Consider the following 16567-nt stretch of genomic DNA (forward strand, 5'->3'; position numbering starts at 1 on the left):
GCGTGCACACTCAGTTCTGTTCACACAAGTGCACACGCACAGTTAATGTCTGCTGCTAGAGAACAGATGTGATTATCTGCAGTTGCACACACATGCATAAAAATGCCCAACAGATGAAGGTGCAATCTTCCCCCTGCAGTTAAATGGGAACCACGTGCTGGTTTTGGATTGAAGGAGAGTTCGTAAAGTAAGTCCTTCCATTCATTATGTGGGATGACCCATGCTACCCCGAGGCTGAGAGTAAAGTGAGGCGGTGCTCCGCTCGGCGGCCTCTTTGAAAATCGCCTCCAAACCGGAGCGGTGAGCAATTAAATAAACAGAGGAAGATTTGTTCCCGCAGTCGCTTGCATTATCCAAAAGGAACCTGCTGGGCTAAGCTTGACTCAGTGTGTAAACAGCGGAGAATCCTTTGCTTGGGCCACAGGAACTGGCAGCTGAAAGTGCAGCTAACATGCTTACTTGAAACAAACAGCCACAAATGTTCCACAAGGAGAGATTACGCGACAGTATCGGCATCAGTTCACAGCTCTTAGAAAACGCAGCTCTCAAAAAAGTCATAGCAATGATTCAGCGTCATGAACACAATTCTGACATTATAACTTCTTTCTTTTAGCAGGTCTCCTTCTGGAGTCATGCTAAGTTATGAGACAGCAGTACATTACCACAACACTGGCTTCCCATGTTGATTTAGCGGTAATAACGCAAGATTACCCTAATGACTGTGCAGAAGACAGAAGTAACGGTGAAACATTAATGGGGTGAAGCAATACTCTACAACACGAGTGCTTCTGCCTTCATTTGCCAACCAGGCAGCTCATCTGTAATGACAGCAAATCTACTGCATTATCATAACATAAGCTCCATGTGTGTTTAGCACCTTTTTCTTTTACTTCTGGGACAACATATTCAAGGTTTTACCTACACAGAGAAATGCAAGACGGCTGCCTCAGTCAAATTTCATGCTGTCTCGGCCTTGGCTGGGCTTTGCCAGACGTTAAAGCAAAACAACAATTTGATGATGTTTGCCCAGTTGGGCATAAATAACTTGCAGTCTTTATCGTTGATCAGTAACATTTTTGTTGTTTCATGGCTTTAATATTATCACCAGCCTCTAGCAGATCCTAACATCTGCCAAATGATGTAGAAAGCAGAATTCATCAGAGCAGCACAAAAAGTCATAACATCAGAAACAAAATGTTATATAACAAAATATATACAGTAATACATTCACTATTTCACCTGGTAAGTCTACGAGGTCTGTCCAAAAAGTATCGTACCTTTTTATTTTTTTCAAAAACTATATGGATTTGAATCACGTGTGATTACATCAGCCAAGCTTGAACCTTCGTGCGCATGCGTGAGTTTTTCCACGCCTGTCGGTTGCGTCATTCACCTGTGGGCAGGCTTTGAGTGAGCACTGGTCCACCCCTCCCGTCGGATTTCTTTTGTCTGAGAACTTGCTGAGAGACTGCCGCTTTGCTCCATGAAATTTTTTTCAGAAACTGTTAGAGACAGGCAGTTGGAAACCATTCGATAGATTCAGTTGGATATCGGTGAAGATTCTGTCGGCGTCACGCGGATTATGGACTGTTAAAACCTTTTTAAAGACGGCCCACAGTGGCGGAGGGCGCGCGGCGCGCCGAGCGGCCATTCGACAGGCTGGATCGACCAGATCATTTCTAAACTGAATGCTGTGTTGATCCGGGACATCATGTGACTACCACAGAAATGGCAACAGAGCTGGACATAGCACTTTTGCGGCACATTCCACTGCTACAGGAGATTTTGTAATGAAAGACGTGCGGAGGATTTCGTGCGTCGGCACGAAGCAGCTCAGGACGCACAGCAAAAAAACACCTCCGTCTTGGAAGTCTCACAGGACATGTCGTCTGAATCTTCTGAATGGTTTCCAACACGGAGGTGTTTTTTTTTGCTGCGCGTCCTGAGCTGCTTCGTGCCGACACGTGAAATCCTCCGCATGTCGCCCTATTGAGGTTTCATATCCCGCAAAATCTCACAAAACGTCAGAGTTTGCTGCTCTGCGAGATGTCAGTAACACTGAGAAACACACTGAGACACTCTGATGAGGCTGCACTTTAACCGCTGCACATGAACAACACCACGAACATCGCAACAAAAAACATTTGTATATTGTGCCTAAAACTCTGGTGAATATATTATCTGGGTTTTTAGATGTTGTTATTGTGTTTGTTTTATGTAAACATGCGAGAAGCTCAGGTTGTTGCTTCATTATTTTCAATGAGAGTTGCTGTGAGCTGCGATCGCTTCCTGCTCATGTCATTCTGGGGGAAAGTGAAGTTTGCTCTTAAACGTCCTGATCATGTCCTTTAGAGCACTGTTTGTTCCATATAAAATGTCTGAAATACGTTTTGCATTTATTATATTCCGCGCATATTAAACGTAGCAGACACAGATTATTTGGAATATTTGTTTTAGCAAGCTTTCAGGGGCTCAAGCAGCAGTCTCTTATTAACGTGATGAAAAGCATAAAAAATTACATCTTGGCAGGATAATGTTCATTTGCATTTATCATCATGTGGATTCTCTATGTTGTTTAGACTGCAGCAACTCTCTGGTGCGCAAGGGATTATGGGATATCTCAATGGGGCGAATATAGAAGTATTCAATATAAAGTCAATGGAGTCATAAATAACCCCACTTGGACATATTAGTCGCTAAAATAGCTTGGTCGCTTGAGGGTTAAGAAAACGGCAAAGTTAAGACACCCCCACGGTACTCATTTTGAGCCAGTGAAAACCCTGCTTTTGTTTAACAAAATAATTAACATGGTATGCCTAGATTGTCAGGTGTGAACACTTTTTTTATTGCACAGTCATTAATAACACTTTTTCAACAAATAAGAATATTAAAAAAAAAAAAAAAAAAAGGACAAGTGCATGACTGGGAATGAACCATGAGCACTGTGCTACTCAGACTAAACAACCAAACATAGATGTGAAACTGTAATGCACAAAAAGCTGTAACAAGACTAATGACATCTGTATTAATTAACTTTTACATTCATAAAATTGTTTACAGAGTTACTACATGACCTTCGAAAACAGCCAAGCAAAATACAAACAAACTAAAATGACGAGGTGCAAGAAAACACAAATATAGAGCTGGTTGCTTTTCTCAAGCGTTAGGGAAAACTAAAATCTAAACCCATCATTTGTCAGTGATAAAAGAGGCATCAATCCATTAAGGGCAAGAAGGGGTGACTGATGAAACCACCTTCAGATGTTTTGGTTTAGGAATCCCAGAATAGTTATTTCCTTGCTGCAACCAAACTGCCTTATTCATCACTGATGTGACCCAGACTCCTCATTCCATTGTTAGCCCACTGTTTTTTCCACAACTCTATCAACATGACACCAAGAGGCCTTAGACAGAGATAGATGTGGAGATGGATGGAGAGGAAGAGAGAAAAAAAATAAAGCAAGGACTCATGATTGATTGTACCCTGGTTAGGATTTATAACACATAGGCTAGCAGTGTGTCCTCCTCTGGCTTTTTTTTAAAATAAATCATTTCAATCCAGAGCCATCAATTTTAATTTGGAATCTTTATTCAGTGCTCCTCTCCACCTCCCAAATAAAGCAGTTTTTTTTTTTTTGCCAAAAGTATAGGAGAACCTCACATTTGTGGAGCTTGGAAAATGTCTTTCAGTGGTTATTTAGTCTTCGGTGTGACTCATGAAAATGCAGACAGCACAAATTAAAGGTGTCAAATATTCTAAAAAAAAAACAAAAAAAAAAACAGCTGAGTCTATAGAATTTAAATTTTTAAATCATTCTTCTGGCATAAAGTTTAGCCAACATAATGTGAGCTTTGGAATCTATCTTTCATCAGTTAGTTTAACGTGGTAAGTCAACAAACATTACCGTATTTATGTAATTGCAGTTTCTCAAATGTGAGGCTTGTCACATTAATATCGTGTAGTTCAGAGATATTAGGTTTAGTCTTTGTTTCTTGGAATCGTCTCTGGATTAAATTAATAATCTCCACTACTAACCATTCTACTTAATAAGCATTAGTGGGCACAACCAACCCAAAGGTGAGCTTCGATATCTACTAATCTGCTAACTGAAATGTTAACTGTGATAACACTAAACCAATAAAGCACTAAAATGGTTAGCTGAAGCTACCGATAACCAAAAACTTTTATCGCATGAATTTAGCACTGGCCTGTGTTGGTTTGATAAACCTTGAAAAACAAAAGCTTGAATACAATGAAGCAGAAACATGGAGGTTCCCAAAAAGGATTAGCATGCCAAGATCAGAGGATGATCAAGATGCACATATTTAAACAAGCAAACAAACAAAATTAAAGAGTAGTTTACATATGTTCAACATACAATTTATTCACTGTGCAGAAAGTATTAATCGATTATGAAATACTGAGAAATAAAAATACACTTGGACAATTAAGTTTATTAAATTAATTAATGCATTTACTTTGGCTTGATCTCCTGCTCCTCTACCTCTTTTAGGTAATGCTTGTTGGCTTCACGCGGTGTCGATTTTGCTGATTTGACTGTGTACACACCAACAGAAGCAACAGTGTATGATTTTAGGGTAACCAATGATTTGACCATTAAACTTTCTTTTTTTTTTTTAAATGTTAGTTGACCTAAAGTTAGCAGATCTAAATTTAGTGGAAGCTAATTAGTCTGATAATGCTCTTCAAAGTTCACTGATTAGGTGAACTGTGCCCACCACTCTTTATAACCGTGCACATACACAAAACAGCTTGAGTAGTAGTAACTATAAAGGAGAACTGAACTGAGGAGGTCCTTTGCTGTGTGCAGGACACTACTGGAAAACCTTTAATGACTCTGTGGTAACATCAGCCATACTTTACACTGTAGTCTGCTGGGGCTGTGCAAGTTCTGAGAGGGACAGAAGAGACTCAGATTAGCCACAAGCGCTGGCTCTGTCCTGGAATGTACTGTGGACCCCACAGAGGTGGTAGGTGAGAGGACAATGTTAGCTAAACTGACCCCCTTACATGAGACTGTGGGAGCCTTAAGCAGCTCTTTCAGTAATAGACTGCTGCACCCTTGGTGCAAAACAGAATGCCTCCGCAAGTCATTTATTCCAACTGCAGTTAGACTTTAGAATACCAAAAAATGTTAATCTGTTCACATTAGTATTTATGCAACCACCAGCAAACATTGCAATACACTTTAGTCAACTGTCTTTCAGGTAAATATTTTTCTTTTCTTTACTACTGTGCAACTCTTGCTGCTGCAACAAGTGATTTTCCCTGCTGTAGGATCAATAAAGTTGATCTTAACGGTCTTAAAGAAAGAAAAAAAAACAGCTACATGGCCGATTTATGCACAGGCATTTCGAGAACGGGCTAAATGTTAGATCTTCTGGGAAAACTGCTACAAAGTGGAAAATAAGATCAAAGAACATGACAGTGTGGGTGTCCAAAATCCAAAACGATCCCTCAGTCATTTACGCATAGCTCTGAGTAATTCCCAAAGTCAACGAGCAGTCAGCCAACTTGGCGGTCAAACAAGATGATGCGCTCTGTCACAGCTCATTGAAAGCTTGACATTCATTGGATGACCACACTCTATCAAACATCACATCGCGACTGCGTAATTTTCATGCCGTCTGGAAAACGCCATTCACTCCTACCAGTTGCACTTAGAAATTGAGCGAGACAAACAAACCATAAATCAATCTTTGACCCTAACAAAGCTGAGTCTATGCTGAGTGCCATCATTAGTCTGGTTTATTTGCTCATTGAATGGCTTCGAACAGGAGAAGCAAGCTGAGAATTGTGTTTCTGGGGTAGCTGCTGATGTCACTGTGCTCCAGCACCAAGTGTGTCTCCTCTCGCACTGCTATTTATTTGGATGTCATTAGTGCTGCCCAGCTAAGGCAATGGACATGCTGTGCTGACAAAGGAGCAAATCAGTGATCTAATAATTAGCCACAAGTGGAGACAACAAAACTGCATCATGGGAGCAAAGTGGCTGACTTACTGACAGAATGGACAAATGGGAGGTGGTGTGTAGTAATCATGAATGCCAGTGTAACAAGAGAACAGTCAGAGAGCATGAGGGGCCATTTATCTGTCCTCATTCTGGGTAACGAGTATGTGGGGATGCTGTGTCATCAAAGTACAAATAAGCTAGAACTCAAACAAAAATTAATAAAAAATAAATAAATAAAAAAAAATCTGAATTCAACATGATAGGTGAACAGGACCTGCCTCAGCATCTCTTCAACTCTTCCTGGACCTAAGGACCAGCAAACCTCCCTAAGATGTATTTGTGTTTTTGAGATATCCTGCTAACAAACAGCAATGGCTTTAACAGCCACCAAACCTCGGTTTTGTAAATGAATCAAACAAACAATATGCAACTGCAACCTCACGTGTTCCTAATTTTGATCATGCATGTGATAAGAATATTCCTTACAACAATTCCAGACATTCCCAGCAGGTGGCAAAGCTAACATGGTTTTTGTCAATCTGGTGGATCAAAGTTTACAGATGAACCAGTGTTGTTAAATGGTCTTTCAACCATGCTGCCCGCTTAACATTGACTGAAGACAAAAGATATTTTTGCAAAGGGATATGTTGCATTCTTGAAGAGATGTTCCTTAAATGTTCGAAATGACAACACTGTAGAGGCACTAATAATTCAACTCTGCCACCCTATGTTCTGGCTGTAACTACTGAAAGGGTGAAGAAGCAGCCAACAAGGCAGTAATAAGTGTAGGTTAATGGTTAAAAGGATGACACTTTGAACTAAAAGCAGGCAAGATGTAAAGGCTCGGCCTTGGTGGAGGACATTTGAAACACCTGTGGGCAAAAGTAGAGTACATTTAAAATGAGGCTTCATTAAAGAAAAAAATGTTTGGAAATTTAGGGGGAAAAATTAAATTTTATTTTATTTATTTATTGTTAATGCAGTGCTTTTGAAACTTGCAGAGTATGCAGGGTTATTTTGACACCGGTGGCTTCAGAATTGGACCTGATTACCTTCCAGTCTGGTTCAGATTTATGTTCAAGAGTCTCCCATTCATCTTCAAAGTTATTCAGTGGTCAAGGTCAGTCTTGCATTTTGGACCTCCTCAGCCCCTAGATTTCTTGGCTCGCCTGTTATGGGTCTTGTGGCCATTCATGAGTCAAGACTGAAGCAGAGAGGTAACCAAGCATTCAGCCCCTAGACTGTTCAACAGCCTGCCTGTTAAAAACACATTTTTATTTTTTATCCTTTGAAGTTTCTTGCAAGACCTCGTCATTTCATCAAATTTTAGCCTTTGTTGTTTCAGTTTGCTTCAGCTGCCTTTTTAATTTGTCTGTATTATTTTATTCATGCATTTGCCCACTGTCCAATATTTCCGTAAAGAATGGGTAACACTTTTCAGTAAGGGTACATGAATGGTCATGAATTAATGTATTAATATATACACATGCTCACATTATCTTGTGCATTTTACAAATCTGTGTTTGACAGCACAGTTCATTGTTACGCATCAGCTTCACAGGATTTTATTTGCAGGGTGTGTGTGTGTGTTTTCTTCTTTTCTGGCCGTCTTTGTTCTGTGCACAACTGCAGTGTGTGTGTGTGTGTGTGTGTTTTCATGCTTTTGTATAGTTGTGTGGACAAGTTTTGGTTTTAAACCATCATTCTGATGAAACGTTGGCACTGTGAGGACATTCTGATTGATCAGCACAACTTCAAAGGGCTGTGGGTTAAGACTTGGTTTTTGGATTATCGTTAGATTAAGTTTACTGTTAGGCATATCTTTGTGATGGTTAACGTTGGAGTTAGGGTCTATGAAATGGCTTATGTCTATGAGTGTCCTCACAACTATACAGGGACAAGGGCACCAATGCAGAACAGGTGGTGTGAAGAATGCAAGCAGAGTGATTGACATGATGGTCATCACATGACTTCACAGAGTGTAGCCGTAATATGTTTACTGACATTTTTGCCAATATGAAAAGTGCTATTTTACTGAATAAATAGGGTAGAAATATACTTGGGTTGTTGGAAATGGTGTCATTACATAGGTTCCCCAGCAGAAGGTACACCAACGTCATTGTTTGTGATGCTGTCAATCATGGCTGGGAACCCCATCACCCCTTTGTCATATTAGCTATAACAGACAGAGGCAAAGTGACCCCTTTGCCATTCAGTTTCAATCAGAGAAGACGGGGCCAAAATGGATGAGAATCCTATTTTATGCAAATGCTGAGAGATGCGATGTAGCAACTGGCACTCCAAGGGAAGGCAGCTTGAATGGAGTGTGATGGTGGTGTGAAGTACCTTAGATGTCTATGCCCAAAAAAAAAAAAAAAAAAAAATCCAAGATGTTGGAATACACTCCCAGACAGCTGTATTTCTCTATATATTTAACATACTTGGCACTTTTTCTCAGATTTTGCAAAATTTAGTGAGAAATAAACACTTTTATATTGTGGTGCATCTGTACTGAAAATTTTAAATCCTGCTCACCCCCCCCAAAAAAAATCCATATTGGCGAAACTCTACCAGCAAGTGTCCAGGGTATCCAATGTGTCCAATGCATGCTTGGGTAGGCTTTAATGATCTCAACCACCTTTTTCTCAATGTCCCTAACATGATAAGCAGAGGAGTACCAAACTCAACCTGTTATATCTGAAAACATAGTTGAAGTGTAAGTAATTTCATGATACAATTTTTAGATTCCTGCCCAATAAAGATCCCCATATGCCAACCTTTTTTTTCTGATGAGATTTGGGACAGAAATTACTCACAGTCTCAGGTAAAACTGTTCCATCAATCTGGTTCATCTAGCTCTTAGATGTCAAAGTTTCAGCACAGTCACACTTACATTGTGGAATTGGAGATTTTTTTTATGCTTTTGCCCTGAGCATAACAGTGACCTGATCACGTGACATGATGCACCCCGTGCATAGAGTAGTCCAATTTCTACACAGCATTGGAATTTCTTGTTTTATAAACAATAATGCAAATAGGATGGGAATGAACTAATGTTAAGTAACAGAGCTGTAGCTGAGAATGGAAATAATCATCCTGCTTTCTTATGTTTACATGATAGCCCATTTATCAGTGTTTAAGCACAAACCCGATGGGCCTCAGAGTCTGTAGGAGTCCATTTTGAGCAATATATAGTAAACAAGCAGGGCCTTTGGGTTCATCTCCAAACCTTTGGAAAGGGTCATCATAATCGTCAACCCCTGCTGAAATTGTTTCCCGAAAAGGAAATGACTGTAACCTTCACTGCACTTGGATCATGAGTTGAAATCCCACAGACAAAATTTAAAAACAGCTTAATCTATTTATAGAAAAACACTGCCACAGTACAGCCATCAGGGTAAAAGGAAACCTACAAGAAGGAAAGACGGTTGGACGCCATGATTACGTGCCGACTGCTAAGATCAACAAACAGTCCTGCTTTTCCATTGCTTAATAACTTAAATCCATTTTCTTAACTTCTCCAAAAACATTAAAATATCCCCTTACATTCATGAAGTCGATTTTGATATTTAATATTTGTAAGAAATGCAGCGGCACCCATAAATATGTCTGAAACCCTTTTCAAAGGAATTTAAGTATAAGTCCACTGGAAAAACATTCCAGTAAAGTATTTTATTATTTATCTTGTATGGCAATATTGATTCATTAATCCTCAATATCTGAAATTATACAACACCAGAATTAACCTTTATTATTTAACCTGTATTAAACACACTTTGTATCTAATCAATGTTAAAAACAGGCATAAATCTATAACTGAAGGACATAAAACGTTCCTCATATCCTCATACACTGTCAACATTTACCCACCAGGATGCAAAGTACTGCTGAAAAATCCCTGACTGAACGTTTGTCTGCCCAACAGACTTGAAACATGCCTATTAGAAACTCAGACAAAGGCTACAACAAGTTTTACACACTCTGAAGAACTGGAAAGTACCTCAAGTTTGTGTGTCAACACAAAAAATAAACAAACTTGACATTTATGTGCAAGCTCACAAAATGATCCTTCCTACAAGTGAATTATATATCAAGGATAGTACAACCCCAATTCCAATGAAGCTGTGACACTGTGTAAAATGTAAATAAAAACAGAATACAATGATTTGCAAATCCTCTTCAACCTATATTCAATTGAATTCACCACAAAGACAAGATATTTAATGTTCAAACTGATAAACTTGCAATTGCACAACTTACACATCTGTGATGGCACCATCAATGCTGAAAGGTACATCCAGGTTTTGGAGCAACACATGCTGCCATCCAAGCAACGTCTTTTTCAGGGATGTCCCTGCTTATTTCCACAAGACATTACCAAGCCACATTCTGCACGTGTTACAACAGCGTGGCTTCGTAGTAAAAGAGTGCGGGTACTATACTGGCTTGCCTGCAGTCCAGACCTGTCACCCATTGAAAATGTGTGGCACATTATGAAGTGCAAAATACGACAACGAAGACACTGGACTGTTGAAGAACTGAAGTCATACATCAAGCAAGAATGGGAAAGAATTCCACCTACAAATCTTCATCAATTAGTGTCCTCAGTTCCCAAACGCTTTCTGAGTGTTGTTAGAAGGAAAGTTGATGTAACACAGTAGTAAACATACCACTGTCCCAGCTTTTTTGAAACATGTTGCAGGCATCCATTTCAAAATGAGCAAATATTTGCACAAAAACAATAAAGTTAAACTGGGCAACCTCTGTGGTGAAGAGCCCAACAGGCCTGTTTATCCATGTAAATTGATAAATGTGTGTTGACAAACCCTACATTCCATTTATCTCCCTTGGAAGATGTCGGACTACAATTTTTTTTCCCTTTATACCCATCTTCATAGGGTGTGCTACCATTGTGTGACATGCCAATGAACTCAACCAACCGGTTTAGGTGGAGTCGCACTTATAAAGTCAGCATCACATGATGCATCATTTAAACACAAAAGTCTAATCATCTCCTTTTGAAGACAGTATACCAGAATTATTTTTTGTTCATGCCCATATGGTGTCCTACCATCATGTGTAGTTTAACTGAATTCCACCAACTGGTGTATGAGGATACCATATGTGCATACAAACCACACGTACAGTCGGACAGCCAGTGTGAGTCTGAAATACCCCACCCATACTTTTCTTTATGAGGGGTACACATAATCACAATACCAAAGAGTAACAAAGATACAATTGGCTATTTACAGAAACAGAATTAAGTTTGATCAAATTTAAATTTAAGAGCCATTTTGAGTCGAGTCACAATAGGGAAAAAAGACGATTGTTCATTGGGCCGAAATTACTTGTCCAATTGCTTCATTTAGTGAGACGTATGTAATGAATAACAGATTTCTCATCATCCATACAGATTTACATTTTTGGAAACACGACCATCAAGTTCAGAAATCCAACAGAACAAATAACTAGTTGCAAGATTCTAAAAGGTAACATAAAACAAGATAAAACAATCAGCTTTATTAATTTCTCAGTTTTCTGTTCTCCCATTCAAGACAACTAATTTTAGCCAAACATCTGCCAGGCCTTCTCAGGAGAACGGCACAACATTTATTCCCGTCTAAAAGTGCTTAAATATACATTGGACTTGTCTGATTCTAACTGTACTGTCAGAATACTATTAAATGAAAATATAGTCAGACAGTCACCAACCCGTCTGATATTAATTTGGGCAATTTTTTGGATAGTTTCCTGCCGCAGTCACACTACCTTTTGGCTATGAAATTTCAAATCATTTGAAATATAATTTATTGTGATAAGTGGGTTTGTCTGGAATCCTACGGGAGGCAATACAATGACTGAAGTAATCTGCACAAACACTTTATGGCAACTGAGTGAACCTTGACACATAATTTTGATGATCAATCATAACGCAACATGATACTGCTCACCATTGATTAGGTGGCAGCAGATACTGTTCAAAATGGAGGTGACGTCATATTAGCAGACCGTGCCACTTAATATATTCTTATAAAACTTTTGCCCTGTCAAAGTACATGCTGCTACAATGACATAGCAGTATACTCTGCAATCAGCTGTAAGCTGTACAAATGTGCAGCCCTGATGTGGATTCTGAGTAGGGGGGGTTATCTAAAGAAGAATATGATAACTAATATGTGGTAGTGATATCAACATCAGATCAGTGGTTCTCAGCATGGTAGGTGACAGCTGTGTGCACGCATTGACCATTTTGTGTGTGTGTGTGTGTGTGTGTGTGTGTGTGTGTGTGTGTGTGTGTGTGTGTGTGTGTGTGTGTGTGTGTGTGTGTGTGTGTGTGTGTGTGTGTGTGTGTGTGTGTGTGTGTGTGTGTGTGTGTGTGTGTGTCAGCATTGTGGTGAGAATGTTATTGCCTGGGGAGTTACATGAGGTGAGTTGTTCCTTTGAAGAACACATCTGAAGACTTTCACATGAGGTGTGTAATGTGTCTGGATTTTTCTTTGACTAATATATACAGAGTCACGCACAGATACACTGAACATTACCGTTGTGTTCATCCAGCTCATTGCCAATCTCCTGGCCCATTGCCTTCTGACGACTGATGACAACCGCCAGTGCGTCCAAGCCAGCGTCCTGATCTGCCAAGAGAGCGGAGAGAAAGTTGCAAACATCACACACAGTCTGAGAAAGAGAAACAGTCTGAGAAAACTATACATTTTAGATAGAAAAAATACAGTTAATGTAGCTAAAAAAAAAACACAGGTATTTGTCTAGCTACAATTGTCATTTTCCCCTCTGTACACCACCAGTATGATAACTCTGCCTGGAGACTTTAACAAATTTCCATTTTAGTTTACAGCAAACTACTGGCAGCTACAGTTGCCAGCATTATATTGTTATTCTACGGTGTTAGTGTACTGTTTCTTTGCAGGGTGCCTACTGTAAAATATAAGTTTATTACTGCAAAAAGATTATAGTATTGTACTGTCCACTGTTCAATTACAGTAAGTAGCTGTGGTCACCAGGCTAATTCTGTATAAATAAATAAATAAAATTACAAAATAATCAATGACATTTCGTTGGACTCCTTCCATTTTTCTTGGGGTCATTGCCACAGGAGGTTCAGGATTCAAATGGCGATTTGACTTATCGAATGCAACAAGGAGAACAAGACATGACTGGCCTTGAACCATGGATTTTCTGCTTGAGAGGCAAGTGCGCTAAATGCATGCAGGACTATGCACAGTGCAGTACACTAATGTACTGGTCAACTGTTTTAGCCTACTCATATAGCTGACTCAATTCTACACAGACATATTTTCAATATGAAGAATTTAGACAAATAGGCCTGTTTAGAACTGAATAAGGTATATCACTATGCAAAAACAGCCGAGTTAAACTGACCAATGCATCAGTCAAGTACATTCAACAGTGCATGGTGATGTACACAGTTAGTGCACTTGCTTCCCAGAATATCCTTGATTCAATACCAGCCATGTTCCATTCTCCTTATTGAGCCAGAGGTGTGTTAGAAAAGCATTTGGATCCCAAACCGAACCTCCTGTGTGGATGACCCTGAGAATAATGGAACGAAGTCCAGTGAAATCTTACTGAAATGTTTTCCTGTTTGTTTGTTTTGTAACAGAATTAGTCTAACAAAAACAGTTGTTTAATCTAATTTAACAGTGGGACAGAACTGTAATCTTTTTACAGTAATACACTGTTGTAGGGGTGGTGGCCAAGTGGTTAAGTCCACTTGGTTACACCGCGGAAGGTTCCCAGTTCAAATCCCACCCCTGTCACATTTCTCCATGTACTGTGGAGTTGCATCAGGAAAGGCATCCGGCGTAAAACCTGCATGTCTTTAGATGTGGGAAGATAGAGGAAATGTGCTCGTATTTATGTGTACCGGTTAAAAGACATGAAGCAGCGTTCTGTACCATCTGAATTACAGTAATTCAGCCGAGTAGTAACAAAGGCATGGATTACTGTCTCAAAGTGTTGCCTAGAAATAACCGGCTTTATTTTAGCCAACTGCCTGAAATGGAAAGAGCTTGATTTAACAACGGCCCTGATATGACTTTCGAAATTCCAACTTGTGTCCACTTTCACCCCTAGATTTGTTATGGTTGGCTTCATATACTGGGCCAGGGAACCCAGATCTGGCAGAGAGGTCCAAGTGGTGCCACCAAAAACCATCACTTCAGTTTTCTTGTCATTAAAATTTAAAAAAAATTCAAAGCCATCCAGGCTTTTATGTCATCAAGATACCTGACTAATGAAACTGACAGAGTGTGCATCGTTCTTTCTTATTCTTTTCTTTTATATATATATGTATGTGTGTATGTCTCCCATATGTGGCCCTACGACAGACTGGTGTGCTGTCCAGGGTGTACCCCGCCTCACACCCTATGACTGCTGGGATAGGCTCCAGCCCCCCATGACCTGATCTTGGATAAGTGGTTGAAGATGAGAGTACGTGTGTGTCTCCCATGTGCCTTCTGGCAAACTGTAACTGAAATTTTATGTCTTCTTTTTAAGAAAATCTTTCTGTGTGTCACTCCACCATGAGACTTCTGATGCAAAAGACGGATGTTCCGCTATGCAATTTCTCCAAATACAGCCACAGAAGCCAACAACCACTTCAGTGTCATGGGTGTGCTGGTGGCTTCCCTCACTTGTTTCCTTCTTGCACAATCACTCAGTTTTTAAGAACTACCTACTCTAGACAGATTTATTTCATACAGTACCACACAGTTTGTATGTCTAAATGACTGATGTAAATGAAATCAAAAACATCTTCAGTGACTTGGCAATATCCATGTGTCCATGATCTGACTCGTTAAAAAAAGTGATCACAAAAAACGATTATTTGTATTCACAATAATGTTTATACTGAGTTTGTCCAATTATTTACTGCCTCTGAAAATGGAGGGACTATGTATAAAATGGTTGTAAGTCATTAGAGGTTAATGCCACACTTTTGTTGAATGCTTTGAATTAAAACTGACATCTACACTTTCAATCACTTTTTGGATTGTCATTTCAACACCATTGTGGTGGTGTATAGAGCCAAAATGACAAAAAATTGTGTCACTGTCCAAACAGATATGGACCATAGCGATAAAGAATGTACGTAAAGTTCAGTGGTCGGCAAAATAAATAAGGGCTGTACACCGATCATATATTTTTTAACATACTAATTGTAGTTTTGATATAATGGGACAACGATTTGGGAAACGGGACTAACTGACTGACTGCTGGGGTTTATGGATACAGTGCGACATAGGAGTCATTCAATACTGTACCACAGTCAGCCAGTAAATCCTGTCACCGCATTTACAACAGACCAAGGTGGCTAAAATAAAGAAGACTTCAAATAAAAGTAAAGAAAACACTGAACAGCAGAACCGACAAAACTACAGAGAGAAGAGGAGGCAGGAGGTCTCTGTAAGTCTACAACTTTGACAGACACTCCACCACAGTTTGTTTTTAAACCGCAATATCATGTGTTTGCCATTACCCGACTCCAAAAGAAATCCCACTGTGGTTGGGAAACCTTCTCATGTCAATACTGACACTAACCAGAGTCATAAAGGAGATGCAGGAATGAAGTGTCACCGACTGTCATTTGACATGACAGATGTGTGTTATACTTGATGAGAGCAATTCTGGAACCAGAACAGCACAAATGTATGGAATTTATAAAGCATACAGTGTCAACTATAGCACATCTTCATAATATAGAGCTATTACAGAGCTACAAGGGGTGATTGAGACGTTTTGAACCAATATTTCTCGAGAATGTGTGAAGTTTTGACTCACTGGATGCACTGCTGAGAAATACTGGTTTCTCAGAATGCAAAAGATGGAGAACTACACCCTACATTTTCTGGGTCAGGCTCAAAAACTCAATCTCTCCTTGTAAGCGATAAGGAGCTGGACCACAATTCTGTAGACCTGGGTACCATTCCCAGTCATGCCAACAGTCTATGTTCTTGGACAAGACAGTTCATCTGCATTATCTCAGTCCACCCAGCTGTAAAGAGGTATTAGTACTGACTGCAGAAATATCCAGTGTCAGAGTAGTGTATAGTCCAGGGGAGAGTTGTAGACTCACATCTGCTTCACACTACAGAATCCAGGAATAAGCACTAAAGGCCCAGTCCCACTGGTGTTTAGGAAGATTTGCGTGTGAATTGCGCACAAAATTGGTTTATATTCGCTAAACATCCGCAATATCCGTGAAACACGCTTGTATGAGTCGGCCAACATTCGCACACATCCGCAAAGGCACGTTTTTCCATTGCCAGGATTTTTGAGCTGCACAAATTTTGTTTGCGGATGACATCCGCAATACATAATCTATGCGCTGTATATCCGCCTTTATCCGCTGATATCCGCAACTGACGGGGTATTGCGGCTTGGCAGCGGACTGGGACAGTGTGTAAAACGGATATATAGCGTGCCTATCACGTCCACATCACAAACTAAAATAAGTTGTAGCGACTGCATACAGATTGGCCATGAATAAAGCGTTTGTATGACGCCTGCTTTGTGGGACAATTTGCGAATGCATAACAAACACTTCA

General features: G+C 39.8%; 1 protein-coding gene across 1 annotated transcript in view; it reads right to left on the reverse strand.

Annotated features, from left to right (window-relative positions):
* stx8 (syntaxin 8) overlaps positions 1–16567 on the reverse strand; it is a 90324-nt gene that overhangs the window by 53066 nt on the left and 20691 nt on the right. Inside the window, exon 6 of the mRNA XM_034188586.1 lies at positions 12521–12613. Within this exon, the coding sequence (XP_034044477.1) occupies positions 12521–12613 (93 nt within the window). The remainder of the gene's footprint in view (positions 1–12520; positions 12614–16567) is intronic.

Source organism: Thalassophryne amazonica, chromosome 15 (genome assembly GCF_902500255.1).
Source record: "Thalassophryne amazonica chromosome 15, fThaAma1.1, whole genome shotgun sequence".
NCBI lineage: Eukaryota > Metazoa > Chordata > Actinopteri > Batrachoidiformes > Batrachoididae > Thalassophryne > Thalassophryne amazonica.